We start from the raw sequence: 15,891 nt of genomic DNA, 5'->3' as shown, positions 1-15,891 counted from the left end.
GAAGTTTCATTAGGTCCCATTTGTTTATTTTTGTTTTTATTTCCATTTCTCTAGGAGGTGGGTCAAAAAGGATCTTGCTGTGATTTATGTCATAGAATGTTCTGCCTATGTTTTCCTCTAAGAGTTTGATAGTTTCTGGCCTTACATTTAGGTCTTTAATCCATTTTGATCTTATTTTTGTGTATGGTGTTAGGGAGTGATCTAATTTCATACTTTTACATGTACCTGTCCAGTTTTCCCAGCACCACTTATTGAAGAGGCTGTCCTTTCTCCACTGTACATTCCTACCTCCTTTATCAAAAATAAGGTGACCATATGTGCATGGGTTTATCTCTGGGCTTTCTATCCTGTTCCATTGATCTATATTTCTGTTTTTGTGCCAGTACCATACTCTGTTGATTACTGTAGCTTTGTAGTATAGTCTGAAGTAAGGGAGCCTGATTCCTCCAGCTCTGTTTTTCGTTCTCAAGATTGCTTTGGCTATTCGGGGTCTTTTGTGTTTCCATACAAATTGTGAAATTTTTTGTTCTAGTTCTGTGAAAAATGCCAGTGGTAGTTTGATAGGGATTGTATTGAATTTGGAGATTGCTTTGGGTAGTAGAGTCATTTTCACAATGTTGATTCTTCCAATCTAAGAACATGGTATATCTCTCCATCTATTTGTATCATCTTTAATTTCTTTCATCAGTGTCTTATAATTTTCTGCATACAGGTCTTTTGTCTCCTTAGGTAGGTTTATTCCTAGATATTTTATTCTTTTTGTTGCAGTGGTAAATGCGAGTGTTTTCTTGATTTCACTTTCAGATTTTTCATCACTAGTGTATAGGAATGCCAGAGATTTCTGTGCATTAATTTTGTATCCTGCTACTTTACCAGATTCATTGATTAGCTCTAGTAGTTTTCTGGTAGCATCTTTAGGATTCTCTATGTATAGTATCATGTCATCTGCAAACAGTGACAGCTTTACTTCTTCTTTTCCGATTTGGATTCCTTTTATTTCCTCTTCTTCTCTGATTGCTGTGGCTAAAACTTCCAAAACTATGTTGAATAAGAGTGGTGAGAGTGGGCAACCTTGTCTTGTTCCTGATCTTAGTGGAAATGCTTTGCTTTTCACCATTGAGGACGATGTTGGCTGTGGGTTTGTCATATATGGCCTTTATTATGTTGAGGAAAGTTCCTTCTATGCCTACTTCCTGGAGGGTTTTTATCATAAATGGGTGTTGAATTCTGTCAAAAGCTTTCTCTGCATTTATTGAGATGACCATATGGTTTTTCTCCTTCAGTTTTTTAATATGGTGTATCACTTTGATTGATTTGTGTATATTGAAGAATCCTTGCATTCCTGGAATAAACCCCACTTGATCATGGTGTATGATCTTTTTAATGTGCTGTTGGATTCTGTTTGCTAGTATTTTGTTGAGGATTTTTGCATCTATGTTCATCAGTGATATTGGCCTATAGTTTTCTTTCTTTGTGACATCCTTGTCTGGTTTTGGTATCAGGGTGATGGTGGTCTTGTAGAATGAGTTTGGGAGTGTTCCTCCCTCTGCTATATTTTGGAAGAGTTTGAGAAGGATAGGTGTTAGCTCTTCTCTAAATTTTTGAAAGAATTCGCCTGTGAAGCCATCTGATCCTGGGCTTTTGTTTGTTGGAAGATTTTTTTTTTTTTAAAGTTACTTTTTTTTTAAAATTTATTTTTGGCTGTGTTGGGTCTTCGTTTCTGTGCGAGGGCTTTCTCTAGTTGTGGCAAGCAGGGGCCACTCTTCATTGTAGTGCGTGGTCCTCTCACTATCTCGGCCTCTCTTGTTGCAGAGCATAGGCTCCAGACGCACAGGCTCAGTAGTTGTGGCTCACGGGCTTAGTTGCTCTGAGTCATGTGGGATCTTCCCAGACCAGGGCTCAAACCCGTGTCCCCTGCATTAGCAGGCAGATTCTCAACCACTGCACCACCAGAGAAGCGCTGTTGGAAGATTTTTAATCATAGTTTCAATTTCAGTGCTTGTGATTGGTCTGTTCATATTTTCCATTTCTTCCTGATTCAGTCTTGGCAGGTTGTTCATTTCTAAGAATTTGTCCATTTCTTCCAGATTGTCCATTTTATTGGCATAGAGTTGCTTGTAGTAATCTCTCATGTTCTTTTGTATTTCTGCAGTGTCAGTTGTTACTTCTCCTTTTTCATTTCTAATTCTATTGATTTGAGCCTTCTCCCTTTATTTCTTGATGAGTCTGGCTAATGGTTTATCTATCTTGTTTATCTTCTCAAAGAACCAGCTTTTAGTTTTATTGATCTTTGCTATCATTTCCTTCATTTCTTTTTCATTTATTTCTGATCTGATCTTTATGATTTCTTTCCTTCTGCTAACTTTGGGGGTTTTTTGTTCTTCTTTCTCTAATTGCTTTAGGTTCAAGGTTAGGTTGTTTATTTGAGATGTTTCCTGTTTCTTAAGGTAGGATTGTATTGCTATAAACTTCCCTGTTAGAACTGCTTTTGCTGCATCCCATAGGTTTTGGGTCATCGTGTCTCCATTGTCATTTGTTTCTAGGTATTTTTTTATTTCCTCTTTGATTTCTTCAGTGATCACTTCGTTATTCAGTAGAGTATTGTTTAGCCTCCATGTGTTTGTATTTTTTACAGATTTCTTCCCGTAATTGATACCTAGCCTCATAGCATTGTGGTCGGAAAAGATACTTGATATGATTTCAATATTCTTAAATTTACCAAGGCTTGATTTGTGACCCAAGATATGATCTATCCTGGAGAATGTTCCATGAGCACTTGAGAAGAATGTGTATTCTGTTGTTTCTGGATGGAATGTCCTTTAAATATCAATTAAGTCCATCTTGTTTAATGTATCATTTAAAGGTTGTGTCTCCTTATTTATTTTCATTTTGGATGATCTGTCCATTGGTGAAAGTGGGGTGTTAAAGTCCCCTACTATGAATGTGTTACTGTCGATTTCCCCTTTTGGGGCTGTTAGTATTTGCCTTATGTATTGAGGTACTCCTATGTTGGGTGCATAAATATTTACAATTGTTATATCTTCTTCTTGGATCGATCCCTTGATCATTATGTAGTGTCCTTCTTTGTCTCTTCTAATAGTCTTTATTTTAAAGTCTATTTTGTCTGATATGAGAATTGCTACTCCAGCTTTCTTTTGGTTTCCATTTGCATGGAATATCTTTTTCCATCCCCTCACTTTCAGCCTGTATGTGTCCCTAGGTCTGAAGTGGGTCTCTTGTAGACAGCATATATATGGGTCTTGTTTTTGTATCCATTCAGCCAGTCTGTGTCTTTTGGTGGGAGCATTTAATCCATTTACATTTAAGGTAATTATCGATATGTATGTTCCTATTCCCATTTTCTTAATTGTTTTTGGTTTGTTATTATAGGTCTTTTTCTTCTCTTGTGTTTCTTGCCTAGAGAAGATCCTTTAGCATTTGTTGTAAAGGTGGTTTCGTGGTGCTGAACTCTCTCAGCTTTTGCTTGTCTGTAAAGGTTTTAATTTCTCCATCCAATCTGAATGAGATCCTTGCTGGGTAGAGTAATCTTGGTTGTAGGTCTTTCTCCTTCATCACTTTAAATATGTCCTGCTTGTCCCTTCTGGCTTGCAGAGTTTCTGCTGAAAGATCAGCCGTTAACCTTATGGGGATTCCCTTGTGTGTTATTTATTGTTTTTCCCTTGCTGCTTTTAATATGTTTTCTTTGTATTTAATTTTTGACAGTTTGATTAATATGTGTCTTGGCGTGTTTCTCCTTGGATTTATCCTGTATGGGACTCTCTCTGCTTCCTGGACTTGATGAACTACTTCCTTTCCCATATTAGGGAAGTTTTCAACTATAATCTCTTCAAATATTTTCTCAGTCCCTTTCTTTTTCTCTTCTTCTTCTGGAACCCCTATAATTCGAATGTTGGTGCATTTAATATTGTCCTAGAGGTCTCTGAGACTGTCCTCAGTTCTTTTCATTCTTTTTTCTTTATTCTGCTCTGCAGTAGTTATTTCCACTATTTTATCTTCCAGGTCACTTATCCGTTCTTCTGCCTCTGTTATTCTGCTATTGATCCCTTCTAGAGTATTTTTAATTTCATTTATTGTGTTGTTCATCATTGCTTGTTTCATCTTTAGTTCTTCTAGGTCCTTGTTAAATGTTTCTTGCATTTTGTCTATTCTATTTCCAAGATTTTGGATCATCTTTACTATCATTATTCTGAATTCTTTTTCAGGTAGACTGCCTATTTCCTCTTCATTTGTTAGGTCTGGTGGGTTTTTATCTTGCTCCTTCATCTGCTGTGTGTTTTTCTGTCTTCTCATTTTGCTTATCTTACTGTGTTTAGGGTCTCCTTTTTGCAGTCTGCAATTTCGTAGTTCCCATTGTTTTCGGTGTCTGTCCCCAGTGGCTAAAGTTGGTTCAATGGGTTGTGTAGGCTTCCTGGTGGAGGGGACTAGTGCCTGTGTTTTGGTGGATGAGGCTGGATCTTGTCTTTCTGGTGGGCAGGTCCACGTCTGGTGGTGTGTTTTGGGGTGTCTGTGGACTTATTATGATTTTAGGCAGCCTCTCTGCTAATGGGTGGGGTTATGTTCCTGTCTTGCTAGTTGTTTGGCATAGGGTGTCCAGCACTGTAGCTTGCTGGTCTTTGAGTGAAGCTGGGTGTTAGTGTTGAGATGAAGATCTTTGGGAGATTTTCGCCATTTGATATTACGTGGAGCTGGGAGGTCTCTTGTGGACCAGTGTCCTGAAGTTGGTTCTCCCACCTCAGAGGCATAGCACTGACTCCTGGCTGCAGCACCAAGAGCCTTTCATCCACACAGCTCGGGGAGGAGGCGGCCAGGGCAAAGAAAAAGAATTTTAAACTTAAAGTGTAAAACCAGGTCAAAAATGAATGTTGAATAAATATGAGAACGTATGAGAAAATAAATCACAACAAGTTGTACTTTTACAAAAGCTGACATATCACACATATCACAAACTCTGGGAAAAGTTACATAATCATTTAAATGAACTGTTCAAGATATCCCTGTAATACTTTTGCTCCTGCATTTTTGGCTCCATACTCTTTGATAACCTTTGCATGTGACAGTGCATTTGTAAGCATCACTTTCCATGGAGAGAATAGAAGGATAATAGAATCTTTCCTCTAGTGTGGTCGATTGAATTTTTTTCTCCAACATTTTATTATGAAAAATTTTTGTTTGTTTGGAGAGGGAGGTGTCAGGGTGCCGAGGATGGGCAGGGACTGCAGGGTGGACTTCTGCTTTCATGCCTCATCCCGGGAGTGCAGTGGTCACGCTGGTTGTTGTGGACAAAGCCCAGCTCTGGGCAGGGAGCCAGCAGCACCCCAACCCCTGTCCCCTGCCTGCAAGACCCCTGCTGACCCAGTCCTCTGGCATCTCTTCCAGTGCCCCAGGATCAACGGCATCAAGGTGCACACTAACAAGTGCAACCGGAGACAGGTGGTCCTGGACCTGCAGATCTGGTGAGACCTCGTGCCGCTGGGGCCAGGTGTGGAGGGTGGGAGAACACTGTGGGAAGAGCCAGGTTGAAGATGGAGTTGCAGGGAAACACTCATTTGGGGTGTGAAAGCCCCTCACAGCACATATGCCCCTTCATCCCCCTGGGCTGGAGCACAAGGTCCCTGCTGGGACGGGGAGGAGTGGCAAGAGAACGGATGGTCCCAGGGGAGCCACTACTGTCTGAGCCCTCAGCCCAGGCCTGGCTTCTCCCATAGACCAGGCACCAGGCGTGTTTTGGGTACCAAGGCCTGGGCAACAGAGCTTTCTTAGAGGCCAGGTCACCTGGAGGGTCAGACCAGCTGTCTCAGAGAGGATGTAGCAAGAGAAAGCAAGTGTGATGAGAAAATGTAGGGACTTGTGGTGCAACCCAGGGAGCTCCGAGCACAGGCTGTGAAAGGCCAGCAGGAGAACTGGGCTCTGTGGTACCTCAGAAAAACTGAAGGATGCAAAGACACAGAAGTGACTTGTTCAGTGTGTCGGGCAGGGGCATCCCTTTTGAATGAGGTTTGTAATAGGCTTGAGTTAGAGAGAATGGAGATTCAATCCAGGAAGTCTTCCTGGAGGTGGTGGGATTTGAACTGTGCTTAAAGGACCAAGGATAAACTCCTGAGGTTCCAGAAGGTTGCCATTCACTTCCAGTGCCTCTGTATTTCCTGTCCTTAGCCCAGAGGCTGGCGCTGAGAACATGTTGGGAAGACAGGAGGCAACTCCAGAACACCCATCACTGTATGGGGGCTGGTCTCAAGTGTGTTGAGATGGTAATGGCAATTGGGCCCTCCCGGCCCCAAGGCTCTGCCACAAGATCCTGTGTGAATAGTTGGGGCACGTCAAGGTCATCTAGCCCACGCGCCCAGCTTTCCAGTCATCTCAGGGAGCCCCTGGGGTCCCTGAGTTCCCCCTGCCCTTCCAGGGGACACTCAGCATTTCTGTGACGTCTAGCTCCTCTGCCTGTGCCATGCAGATATTTGATGGCCACCCTGTCCCTCTGCATCTCCTTCAGTCTTTTGATGGGGTCTCTGCTCTCTACTTTCAAGGGCACCCATTCTGGGCTTCCTGTGCCCATCACATGGCAGGAGTTGCCAGCTGAACTCAGGCTTCTGAGAACTTGTTACTGTGCCCACCTCACCACCCCCAGCAACAGCCTGCATGAATGGTGGATGGAGGCTGCGGGGCTGCTCTGTGTCCCTGGGGAAGAGGCCTGGGTAGAGATGGGGCAGAGGCATAGCAGTGTGTGCACCCAGACCCCCTCCTTCGCATCTGCGGGGTGTCGTGGGGCGAAGTGGTGCCCAGAGGTCTCTGCCCTCGTGGGCAGAGGGGGGATGCACGTGGGACCTCTGGGTGTGGGGACCCCGGGGGCTGCCTTGGGGGGTCTGGGCAGTGTCTGCGCAGAGCTGAGAAAAGCCGAGGCTGTCAGGGAGTCCACATCCAGGTGATGCAGGGCTCAGGCTTGGCCATCTGGGCTTGGGCTGGGCTGCACTGGGCAAGTCTCCCAACCTCTCCTGAGTCGTGGACCTGCCCCTCCTCTCTACCTTCCTTCTCCCTCCCCACTTTCAGCTACATCGGGGACTGTGAGATCAGCGTGGAGCTGCAGAAGCTACAGGCTGGTGTGAATGGGATCCAGGTGGGTGGAGCCCGGCATGACTGCCTCCAGGTTGTGGGTCAAGGCAGGGGAAGCGGGCTTATGCTGGAGGAGGCTGCAGCGGGGGTGTTGACACCAAGCACAGAGGCTAGTACCAATCAAGGGATTCCAGGTCCGAGATCATAGGGCCAGGAAGTGGTGGCTGGGTTTCACCACCCCGCCGCTCAGGACAGCCCCACACCTGCCTCTGTTCATCAAACCCCCCTGCCAGAGAGGCTTCGACTGCCCTGGGAAGTGAGAGGCTCTCTTTATTAAATGGTGCAGAGCCGATGCTGAGAAACTGAGGTGGAAGGAGGAGATAGAGCTATTTTATGGTAGGAGTAGAGGAGCTGAGCTGGAGCTGGAAAGCACTCCTGGGTCCCGACCATGGTCAAGGCTGCAGCCCCCAGGCAGCAAGGCAGTGGGGGTCAGTGGGGGCCAGCTTGTGGCCCTTGGAAACCGGCAGAGGGGTGGAAGCTGCACGCTGGCTTCTTTTCCCCGAGTGTGGTCCCTGCTGTGACGGCAGGTGGCCCTGACATCTGGGGATGGCTTGGGCATGAAGGAGCAGAGCAGGTGTGGGAGGAAGGGCGGCTGAGGTCCCTCCCGGCCCTCTGTGCCATCCAGCTGCAGGGCACGCTGCGGCTCATCCTGGAGCCCCTCCTGGTGGACAAGCCCTTCGTGGGAGCTGTGACCATGTTCTTCCTTCAGAAGCCGGTGAGTCCCCAGGACGAGGCGGGCTTGCCGCTCCCTGTGGGCCGGCGCTCGCCCACTGGGCCCAGGTACTGGGTTTGAGCCCAAGAACGCTGCCGAAGCCCACCTGGACCCCCCATCTCACGTGCTCCCTAAGGCGGCCTGAGGTGCTCGACTCTGCTCTCCCCGAGCCCAGGAAACAGCCTGGAGAAGTGGCTGAGGTCACAGAGAGGAGGCTGTAACTCAGAGCCCTCGGATGCCAGGCTGGCCTGTGGCCGTGCCCTCGGGCCGCTCCTGTGGTCCCGGCAGAAGCAGCCCTCCTGACAGCCCTGGTCCTGAGCAGGACTGGGAGGCGCCGTCACCCGCCTCGCCCCCCGCAGAGGGCACCGCCCCCCAGTCAGCTGAATTCTCCATGGGGGTGGGGGCGGGGGCAGGGCCCGGGCCCTTGGCAGAGGGTTCTCAGCCTGGGCTTCTGGTTCCTTCCAGCCTAACGGCCTCCCTCTGCCCCTGCAGCACCTGCAGATCAACTGGACAGGCCTGACCAACCTGCTGGATGTGCCAGGAATCAGGTAAGTGCCTGTGCAAACCGCCAGGCAGGCCCAAGGTGGGGCCCTCCGGGCCGTGCAGCCAGTGATGGGAACCACACCGTGGCTGTGCCCTCCCTCTCCCTCTCTGCACGAGGAGAGGGGTGGGCAGCTGCCCCCTCCAGGGGGATAGCATTGGTGTGTTTGGAGTGACACCATCAGGTGAGGTGTCCTAGAGGAGGCCCCGTGGGCTAATGAGGGGCGAGTGCAGGCTCTGGACCCAGGCCAGCCAGACCAGCCTCCTGGACCCCCCTCAGCCACTGTGTGCCTTTGGACAAGTGACTTCACCTCTCTGGGCTCTTCCTCAGTAAATAGGGAGCCTGGTTCCTCTGTCTTGAGGCCCCTGGGAGAACAGTCAGGTACGTGTGGTGCTGGCACAGCGGGTGTGGATACACACGAGTGTCCTCCTTGTCCACATCCACTCCCTCCCCGACCCAAGTGTGTGTGAGAAGCCCAAGTGGCTCCCGCCCAGACACAGACACTGGCATGGGAGGGGGCAGCTGTCACAGCAGAGGCCAGTGAGGAGGAGCTGGTCTTGGCAACCCACCTTCCTGGGGCCAGTGTGGTGCTGTGCTCAGAGCCTCAGGCCCCTGAGAGGAGCAGAGAAGGGCTCCAGCCCCGTGTGGACACACCTCCCAGGAGGGAGGGACAGTGGACCATCCAGGGTAGCCCCTGGCTGGCTCGCCAGGCCCAGCAGCTGTCCCCACCTGCAGGGAGGACCACTCACTCCCTCACTGGGGACATTCCCACTGATCTTCACCCCCTGGGCACAGAGAATCCAGTCATGCATTCTTTCACTTAGAAGATATTTCCTGAGCACCTACTGCGTGCCGGCCCACTGCCCCTGTCTCCCTCTACTGGCGAGATAGAGTCAGGCAATAAAGAAGGAGGATTTCAAGGTGATGTCAGAGAGTAGAAGGGCTACAACAGTGAACACGTACCTGGCATTTACTGGGCACTAAGCACTGTTCTCAGCACTTCACACGTATTAACTCATCCTCATAACAACCCCAGGAAGTAGGCATAATTATCCCCATTTTAGAGATGAGGAAACTAAGGTCTGGAGAGATCAGCAGCTTTCCAAGGTCACGCAGCTTGTGGGTGACAGAGCCAAGATTCTAACCCAGGATCCATGTCCTCGTTCTTGGCTACCATGCTGTGATGCCTCAGAGAACAAAGCAGCATTGGGGTGGGGGGGCTGAGGGGCGGTCAAAGTGTACACCCTACATCCTCCCCCTGACCCCCCATCCAGGCAGGCTGGGGTCAGGGCTGCTCTGTCCCGAGATGGGCCCACCTGGCCCCAAGCTCTGCTCCTGGTTCCAGCTCCAGGGATGGGCGGACAGGCAGGCGGCCCGGGGGAGGTGGTGCCGCCCTCCACAGCTTTGCGTGCCCACTGTCCCCAGTGAGGTGTCAGACAGCCTACTGGAGGACCTCATCGCTGCCCACCTGGTGCTGCCCAACCGTGTGACTGTGCCCGTGAAGAAGGGGCTGGACCTGACCAACCTGCGCTTCCCTCTGCCCTGCGTGAGTACCCGCACGGGCCGCAGAGCGCTGGGCCCAGAGCTGAGGGACAGACGGGCCAGGGAGATGCACCCTCAGATGGCTATGCTCACTTCCGCCCTATGAGGGCCTGGCATCCTATTTTATGGAGCAAAGACTGAGTCTCAGGAAGGTTGAATGACTTGCCCAAAGTCACCCATCTTGGGAGGGAAAAAGCCCAGGGAGCATTCCTTCCTGGATCCTGGTCCCCCCATGCGGCCTGTGTTGGGCAGTCACACTCGCTCCCAGGAAACTCCAGGAGCCTCCCATTCTCCCTTCAGGGACAGGAGGCTCCCATTCCATCCTTTGGTGGCAGGAAGAACGCTTACGTCTTCTGGGAAGGAGCCAGGACTTGGGGCTTCCTTGGGTGCTCAGCCCCACTGCCCCCACCCATCCTGGGAGCTCAGAAGGCCCCTGAGGAGGGGGCCAGCCCTCAGCGCTGTCCTCAGGAGGACAGCCACATGGCCTCCCTGCAGAAGGTGCCCTGGCCATGGGGCTCAGGGCCTCAGGAGAGGGGAAAGTGCCTATTTTTACCATCAGAGCCAGGTGTGAGGCATCAGGCCACACAGGGGTGACGCACGGCCCTTACCCCACACTGTGCATCTAGCAGTCTCAGTACAGCACCGTCACCTACATCATAGCTACTGCAGACATTCTGTCCTTAGGGCATATCCCACTAGAGATGTACTGTCAAGTGGCTACAATTTAAACTCACTTGGAATAGTTCCTCTCTGTGTGTCTGTGACAACTGGCCCTGAATATTTACATTGATTTGTTTCCTTCCACTTTCTGTTTCTAGAGTTTAATTTTTACCTTAACTTCCTTTTACAATCATGTAAAATATTTGCACACTTCTAAAGGCCAGTGTGAAAAACAAATTGTACTTTAAGGAGTCTAGCTTCTACCACCTAGTCCCTCCTCCTCCAGTATTTTTCATTATTTGTTTCCTAATATGAGCACATACACGTATGATGGCTGTGGGTACGCATCTGATTACACGCATAGTCCCCCTTTCTTGGATGGACGGCAGCAGGCCACAGCTCTCCTCACCTTGCTGTTATCATGCATGTGTCATGAGGGTCACCCCACGACAGTGTGGTACGTGGTACTCCACCACGTGAATGTACCGCATCTATTCAACCAGTTCTCTACTGATGGATGGCTGAGCTGTGTCTGGTCTTCTGTTATTTCCAATTATGCTGTCATGAAGAGCCTTGTCCATTATCTTTTCATGTTTGCCAGTATGTCTTTAGGATAGATTTCTAGACGTGGGATTGCTGGGTCAAAGGGCAAATGCACATGTATTTACTGATATTTAAAAGAAATAGTTCTAGGCCAGAGGCCTACTGGCCCCCTGAACTGTGTTTTTCCTGGTTCTTGTGCTCTGTTCTGACTTGAGACATAGCCTAGGGTGTTGGGAGTGGGGTGACTCAGTGCTGGGGCCTTTACGAGCCCAGGGACCGACTGCCGCAGCAGGCAGCGGCCACAGGGGTGTGTACACCTGGGTAGTGGGAAGAAACGACACCGGGCCTCCGTCTACGTGTAAGCTAGAGAGGGGCTGCAACGCAGGAGGAAAGCCGCTCGGGTGGCGTGGCAGTTGGCACAGGACGAGGAAGTGGCCGCGGTGGAATGGGCCCTTCACGGGGCAGGCTGGAGGCACGGAGGGGTGGGAGGGCCGGGAATGTGGCCGGGCATCGTGGTGCAGTGGACAGAGCCCTGGGCCCTGCCGTCCCTTGCTGCGTGGCCCTGGCCAAGAGGCTGTCGTCTCTGGCTTCTGTCTCCCTGTCCAGAGATGGGGAGGGTAAGGTGGGGCTGGGGTGATAGCTGATGGCTTGGGCTCTGATGTCGGGGGCTTTGAGGGCCCTAGAAACAGCTGTGAGGCCCGGGCTGGGGCATTTTCCAGGGAGTGATCAGAGCCCACTTGCTGGAGGGAGAAAAGCTGGCCCAGAAGGACAACTTCCTAGGACTCCGAGGCAAGTCAGACCCCTACGCCAAGGTGAGCATCGGCCTGCAGCATTTCCGGAGCAGGACCATCTATAAGAACCTGAACCCCACCTGGAACGAGGTGTTTGAGGTGAGGCTCTCCTTAGCGGCTCCCAGCTGCTCTCCATGCCCTCCAGGGCTCCACTCTGGGTGGTTCTGTCCCAAACAAGGGAGGGCCCTACCTTCACGGTCCTCACACACCCACGGGCAACACGGCCACAGGCGTGGCCCTCGGGAACAGGCTTCCAGAGATGGGCTGCTCTGGCCCCTGATGGAGGGCCAGCCTATTGACAGATTCCTACGTCCCTTCCCAACCAGAGCCGACTTTGTTGGAAGTTTTCAAATCAAATCAAAGAACATCAGGGGCAGTCCTGCCCCAGTCCTCTCAGCCTTCCCTCCCAGAGCCAGACACCGGGAGCCTGAAGTTCTGCCTTAAGTCCAGCCACAACCCTTACCGTGGGAAGGGCAGGCCCGCAGCCTGTTTGAGTGCTGCAGTCTGGAAGCGGCAAGCCCCGGGCAGAAAACACAGCAGCCAGCATCCCGAGCACCCACCCTGCCCACGGGCTTGCACAAGCTGCCTCTAGTCCTCCGCACCCCGCGGGAGAGGGCATCACTCCCTTCTTACAGGTGCGGTTCTCCAGGCACTGAGAAGGGCAGGACCTGCCCGGGGCTCCGAGCTAGCAGGTGGCAGAGCTGGAACCTGGCTCCCCTGGGGTCGTGCTTGAGGTCTGCTTCATCAGCCGTTGTGGCCTGCAGGTCAAGTCACCTCTCTTTCCTTCCAGTTCATAGTGTATGAAGTCCCTGGGCAGGACCTGGTGGTGGACCTGTACGATGAGGACCCTGACAAGGATGACTTCTTGGGCAGGTGAGGAGGAAGGCCATGCTGGGCCTGGGGGCGCAGGGCTCTAGGCCTTGAGGCACAGGTACCCCTGCTTCCACCGCCCTCGCTGCACTCTGACGTGGTGACTGTACCAGGCAACCAGTCCCATCGTTCTGCACCGCTGCCACAAACCTCCCCCCAGACGCCTCCCGAGTGCCCAGCCCTGAGCGCCAGCCCTCTGGGGGTACATGGAGGGCCCCAACGTTTGTGTCCCGTGGGCTCTGCTTTCTGTGCTCCTCATAATGCACCCAGAGTCCCCGTTTGGAGCAGTGGGCGGGGCCAAGGCTGGCACGGATGGCCAGGCCCCCGGTACCCAGGAACCGTCTGCTCACTCTGAGCTGGCACTTGGCTCCCCTGGGGTCATGCCTGAGGTCTGCTGCATCAGCCGCTGTGGCCTGCAGGTCAAGTCACCTCTCTCTCCTTCCAGTTCAGAGGAACACAGAGCCTCAGGGCTGAGAGAGGATTGAAATGACCGGCGTGGGGCTGGCTATCAAAACTCTAAATTTACATGTGTTTTGGTCCAGCCACCCCAATTCCAGGCATCTCCTATAAAAGCATTATACCTGAAATGTTTATCTGTGGTGACAAACCAAAAAAGCTGGAAACGTGATTGTCCAGAGTCAGAGGACGCCTGAATGTTTCAACAAATTTGTCACTGCCAAACTACAGAATATCCCGCAGCTTTTAAAAATGATGAGTAGGATCTATGTATGTTGACCTCGAGGATATTCAGTTCTATCTAGGGAAGTAGGGGAAGCAGTTGGGAGTGACCTGAGCAGTTGATACATCTTTCCAGGGAGGATGGACACGTACGTGTGTTCGCATGTGCTCGTGTGGACGCTACACCGCTGCTCATCTCAGAGGCTGGGGTTAGGAGGCAGCAGAAAAGAGAATTTTACCCAAATCTTCTTACTCCTAAAATTTTTAGCTTGTTTCTGTGAACAGGTGATTTAAAAAAATAGAAACAAAACAAAATGGGAGGGGAACAATCTGACCACCCGAGAAATAGCTCACCACCATGTTACTTATTTTTAATTTCTCATCTTAATGAAAGGAGTTGTGAGAAAGGAGTTGTGATTTTTGTAATGTTGCAGATTAGAACTGTGTCTTGTGGTTCGTGGTTTAGGTAACTGATTTCAAGTGTGTTTTGAGCCCAAGCACATTTCTAACAGTTACATGGAATTAATTTCCCCTCTGGCTCTCAGGACGCTCCAGTTGGGCTTGGGTCGGGCGAGGCAGAAGGCACGCCATGAATGTGTTACCGCCTCTCACACACGTGCCAACTATACGTAGCCCCTGGAGGGCATCTGGGCCAGTTTTGGAAAGGGAGGGGCATTTCTGGTTATTACAGTGACTGCGGGAGGTGGTGCCACTGGCATTTAGAGGACACACGGCAGAGAGGCTAAATTCCTGCAATGCATGGGCAGTTCTGCACAGTGAAGACTCATCCCAGCCCAAATACCAATAGCACCCTCATTGAGCAATCCCGAGCCAGTGTGTCCAGCAGTGTCTGCTTGTCCCCCTCTGGGATCAGAGCCGCCTGCCTGCCCGGGCAGCATGCCCAGTGGGAGCAGCCCCGATAGTTAGACAGTCCTTCCTTTGCTTGAGCTCAAAGTGGTCTCCCATTCATTCTTGGGATGAATAAGGTCCTCCGTCTTGAGAGTCCCACTCAGATATTTCAAAATAGATTTCAGAGTGGGCCTCCACGCCCGCTGCTTGTTGCTGCCTCTGGGCAGACTTTCCGCTCCCTGTGTATTCCAGCCTGCAGATCTGCCTCGGGGACGTCATGACCAACAGAGTGGTGGATGAGGTAGAGTTGGTGCCTGCAAACCCCTCCTTGTGGACAGCATCATTTCCATCCCAAAGTGTGGTACTTCTGTCCTTCCATAACCACCTCTCCTAGTCTAGAGCCTACCCTGTCTGGGCTGGTTCACCTCTTCCCTGAAGCCCCTATTAGGGCCCTACTGGGTCCCAGAACGGAGCTGCCTGGAGAGAGTCAGTAGCATCCCACTGGCCCTTTCCCCAAGCTCTCCTCCCCCTCCCCCTCCCCGTCCCCCTGCAGTGGTTTGTCCTGAAAGACACAACGAGCGGGCAGCTGCACCTGAGGCTGGAGTGGCTTTCACTGATCACAGACCCGGAAGCTGTGATAGAGGTGAGTGCGGGCTGTCGTGCTCCCAGGCAGAAGCGGGGAGGGGGGAACTTGTGATAGGTCTGGTCCATGAGAGAGCTGTGCGGGGAGGCAGGGAGGGAGCTAGAGAGCTGAAGCCACAGATCTTGCCCACAGAGTCCTCCAGCCAGCCCCACCTTCTGGGGAGCATGTCCCTCAGCCCTCATCTCCACAAAGGGCGGATGGGATCCTTAAAAGCTCTGTTAGTGCCCATCAGCCCAGTTCATAGGGAAGTCCACTGGTTCTGACTTGAGTCTGTCATGCTGCAGTTGTATTTTCAGCCTCAGCAAAGAGCTAGGTTGTGAGGGAAGGTATGGCCAGTCTGGAGGGCAAGGGCTGGCTCTTCAGGCATGAAGAGGCTTATCCTAAACCAGTCTGTGTCTCCTGATGCTGGGGGCACCTAGTGAGGGTTTGTGTCTGCTTGTAGGACCATGGTAGTTTTTCCACTGCCATTCTCGTGGTCTTCTTGGAGAGCGCCTGCAACCTGCCGGTGAGTGGTGACACAGCCAGAGTGTCACACACACCCTGCCTTGTGCCCATCACTTTCAAACGTCCACGTGTTGCTCATTCACCCTGTTCTTCTCGTGCTGCAGAGAAACCCTTTTGACTACCTAAATGGTGAATATCAAGCCAAAAAGCTCTCCAAATGTGCCAGGGTAAGTGTGGGTGTGAAAGCAAGTCACACAGCTCCTTTTCCCCAGAGTAACCGCAGCCCCGCGTCTGCTGGGCGGTGCCATGCACACACAGCCCGGGGCCAGTGAGTGCCGCCGTTCACTGAGCCTGCAGCGAGCCAGGCTCCGGGCTTGGCAGTCATCCCCACATCTGCTATGCCTGAGTCCCATGGTGGCCATGCATCCATTTTATTGCCATTTTAAAAACAGGACCCGGAAAGCTAAGTGCTTGTGCCACACAGCTAAGG

General features: G+C 51.2%; 1 protein-coding gene across 1 annotated transcript in view; it reads left to right on the top strand.

The window, feature by feature from the left end:
* Positions 1 to 15,891, top strand: part of ESYT3 (extended synaptotagmin 3) — a gene marked incomplete at its 5' end in the record, with an annotated part of 52,521 nt that overhangs the window by 23,581 nt on the left and 13,049 nt on the right. Inside the window, 11 exons of the mRNA XM_082654375.1 lie at positions 5,398 to 5,474; positions 7,066 to 7,132; positions 7,754 to 7,843; positions 8,333 to 8,388; positions 9,807 to 9,927; positions 11,846 to 12,016; positions 12,708 to 12,790; positions 14,567 to 14,615; positions 14,868 to 14,957; positions 15,400 to 15,462; positions 15,566 to 15,628. Coding sequence (XP_082510501.1) covers positions 5,398 to 5,474; positions 7,066 to 7,132; positions 7,754 to 7,843; positions 8,333 to 8,388; positions 9,807 to 9,927; positions 11,846 to 12,016; positions 12,708 to 12,790; positions 14,567 to 14,615; positions 14,868 to 14,957; positions 15,400 to 15,462; positions 15,566 to 15,628 — 930 coding nt within the window. The remainder of the gene's footprint in view (positions 1 to 5,397; positions 5,475 to 7,065; positions 7,133 to 7,753; positions 7,844 to 8,332; positions 8,389 to 9,806; positions 9,928 to 11,845; positions 12,017 to 12,707; positions 12,791 to 14,566; positions 14,616 to 14,867; positions 14,958 to 15,399; positions 15,463 to 15,565; positions 15,629 to 15,891) is intronic.

This window comes from Grampus griseus (genome assembly GCF_964374135.1).
Source record: "Grampus griseus genome assembly, chromosome: 5".
NCBI lineage: Eukaryota > Metazoa > Chordata > Mammalia > Artiodactyla > Delphinidae > Grampus > Grampus griseus.
This window is presented reverse-complemented; position numbering and strand designations above follow the sequence as displayed.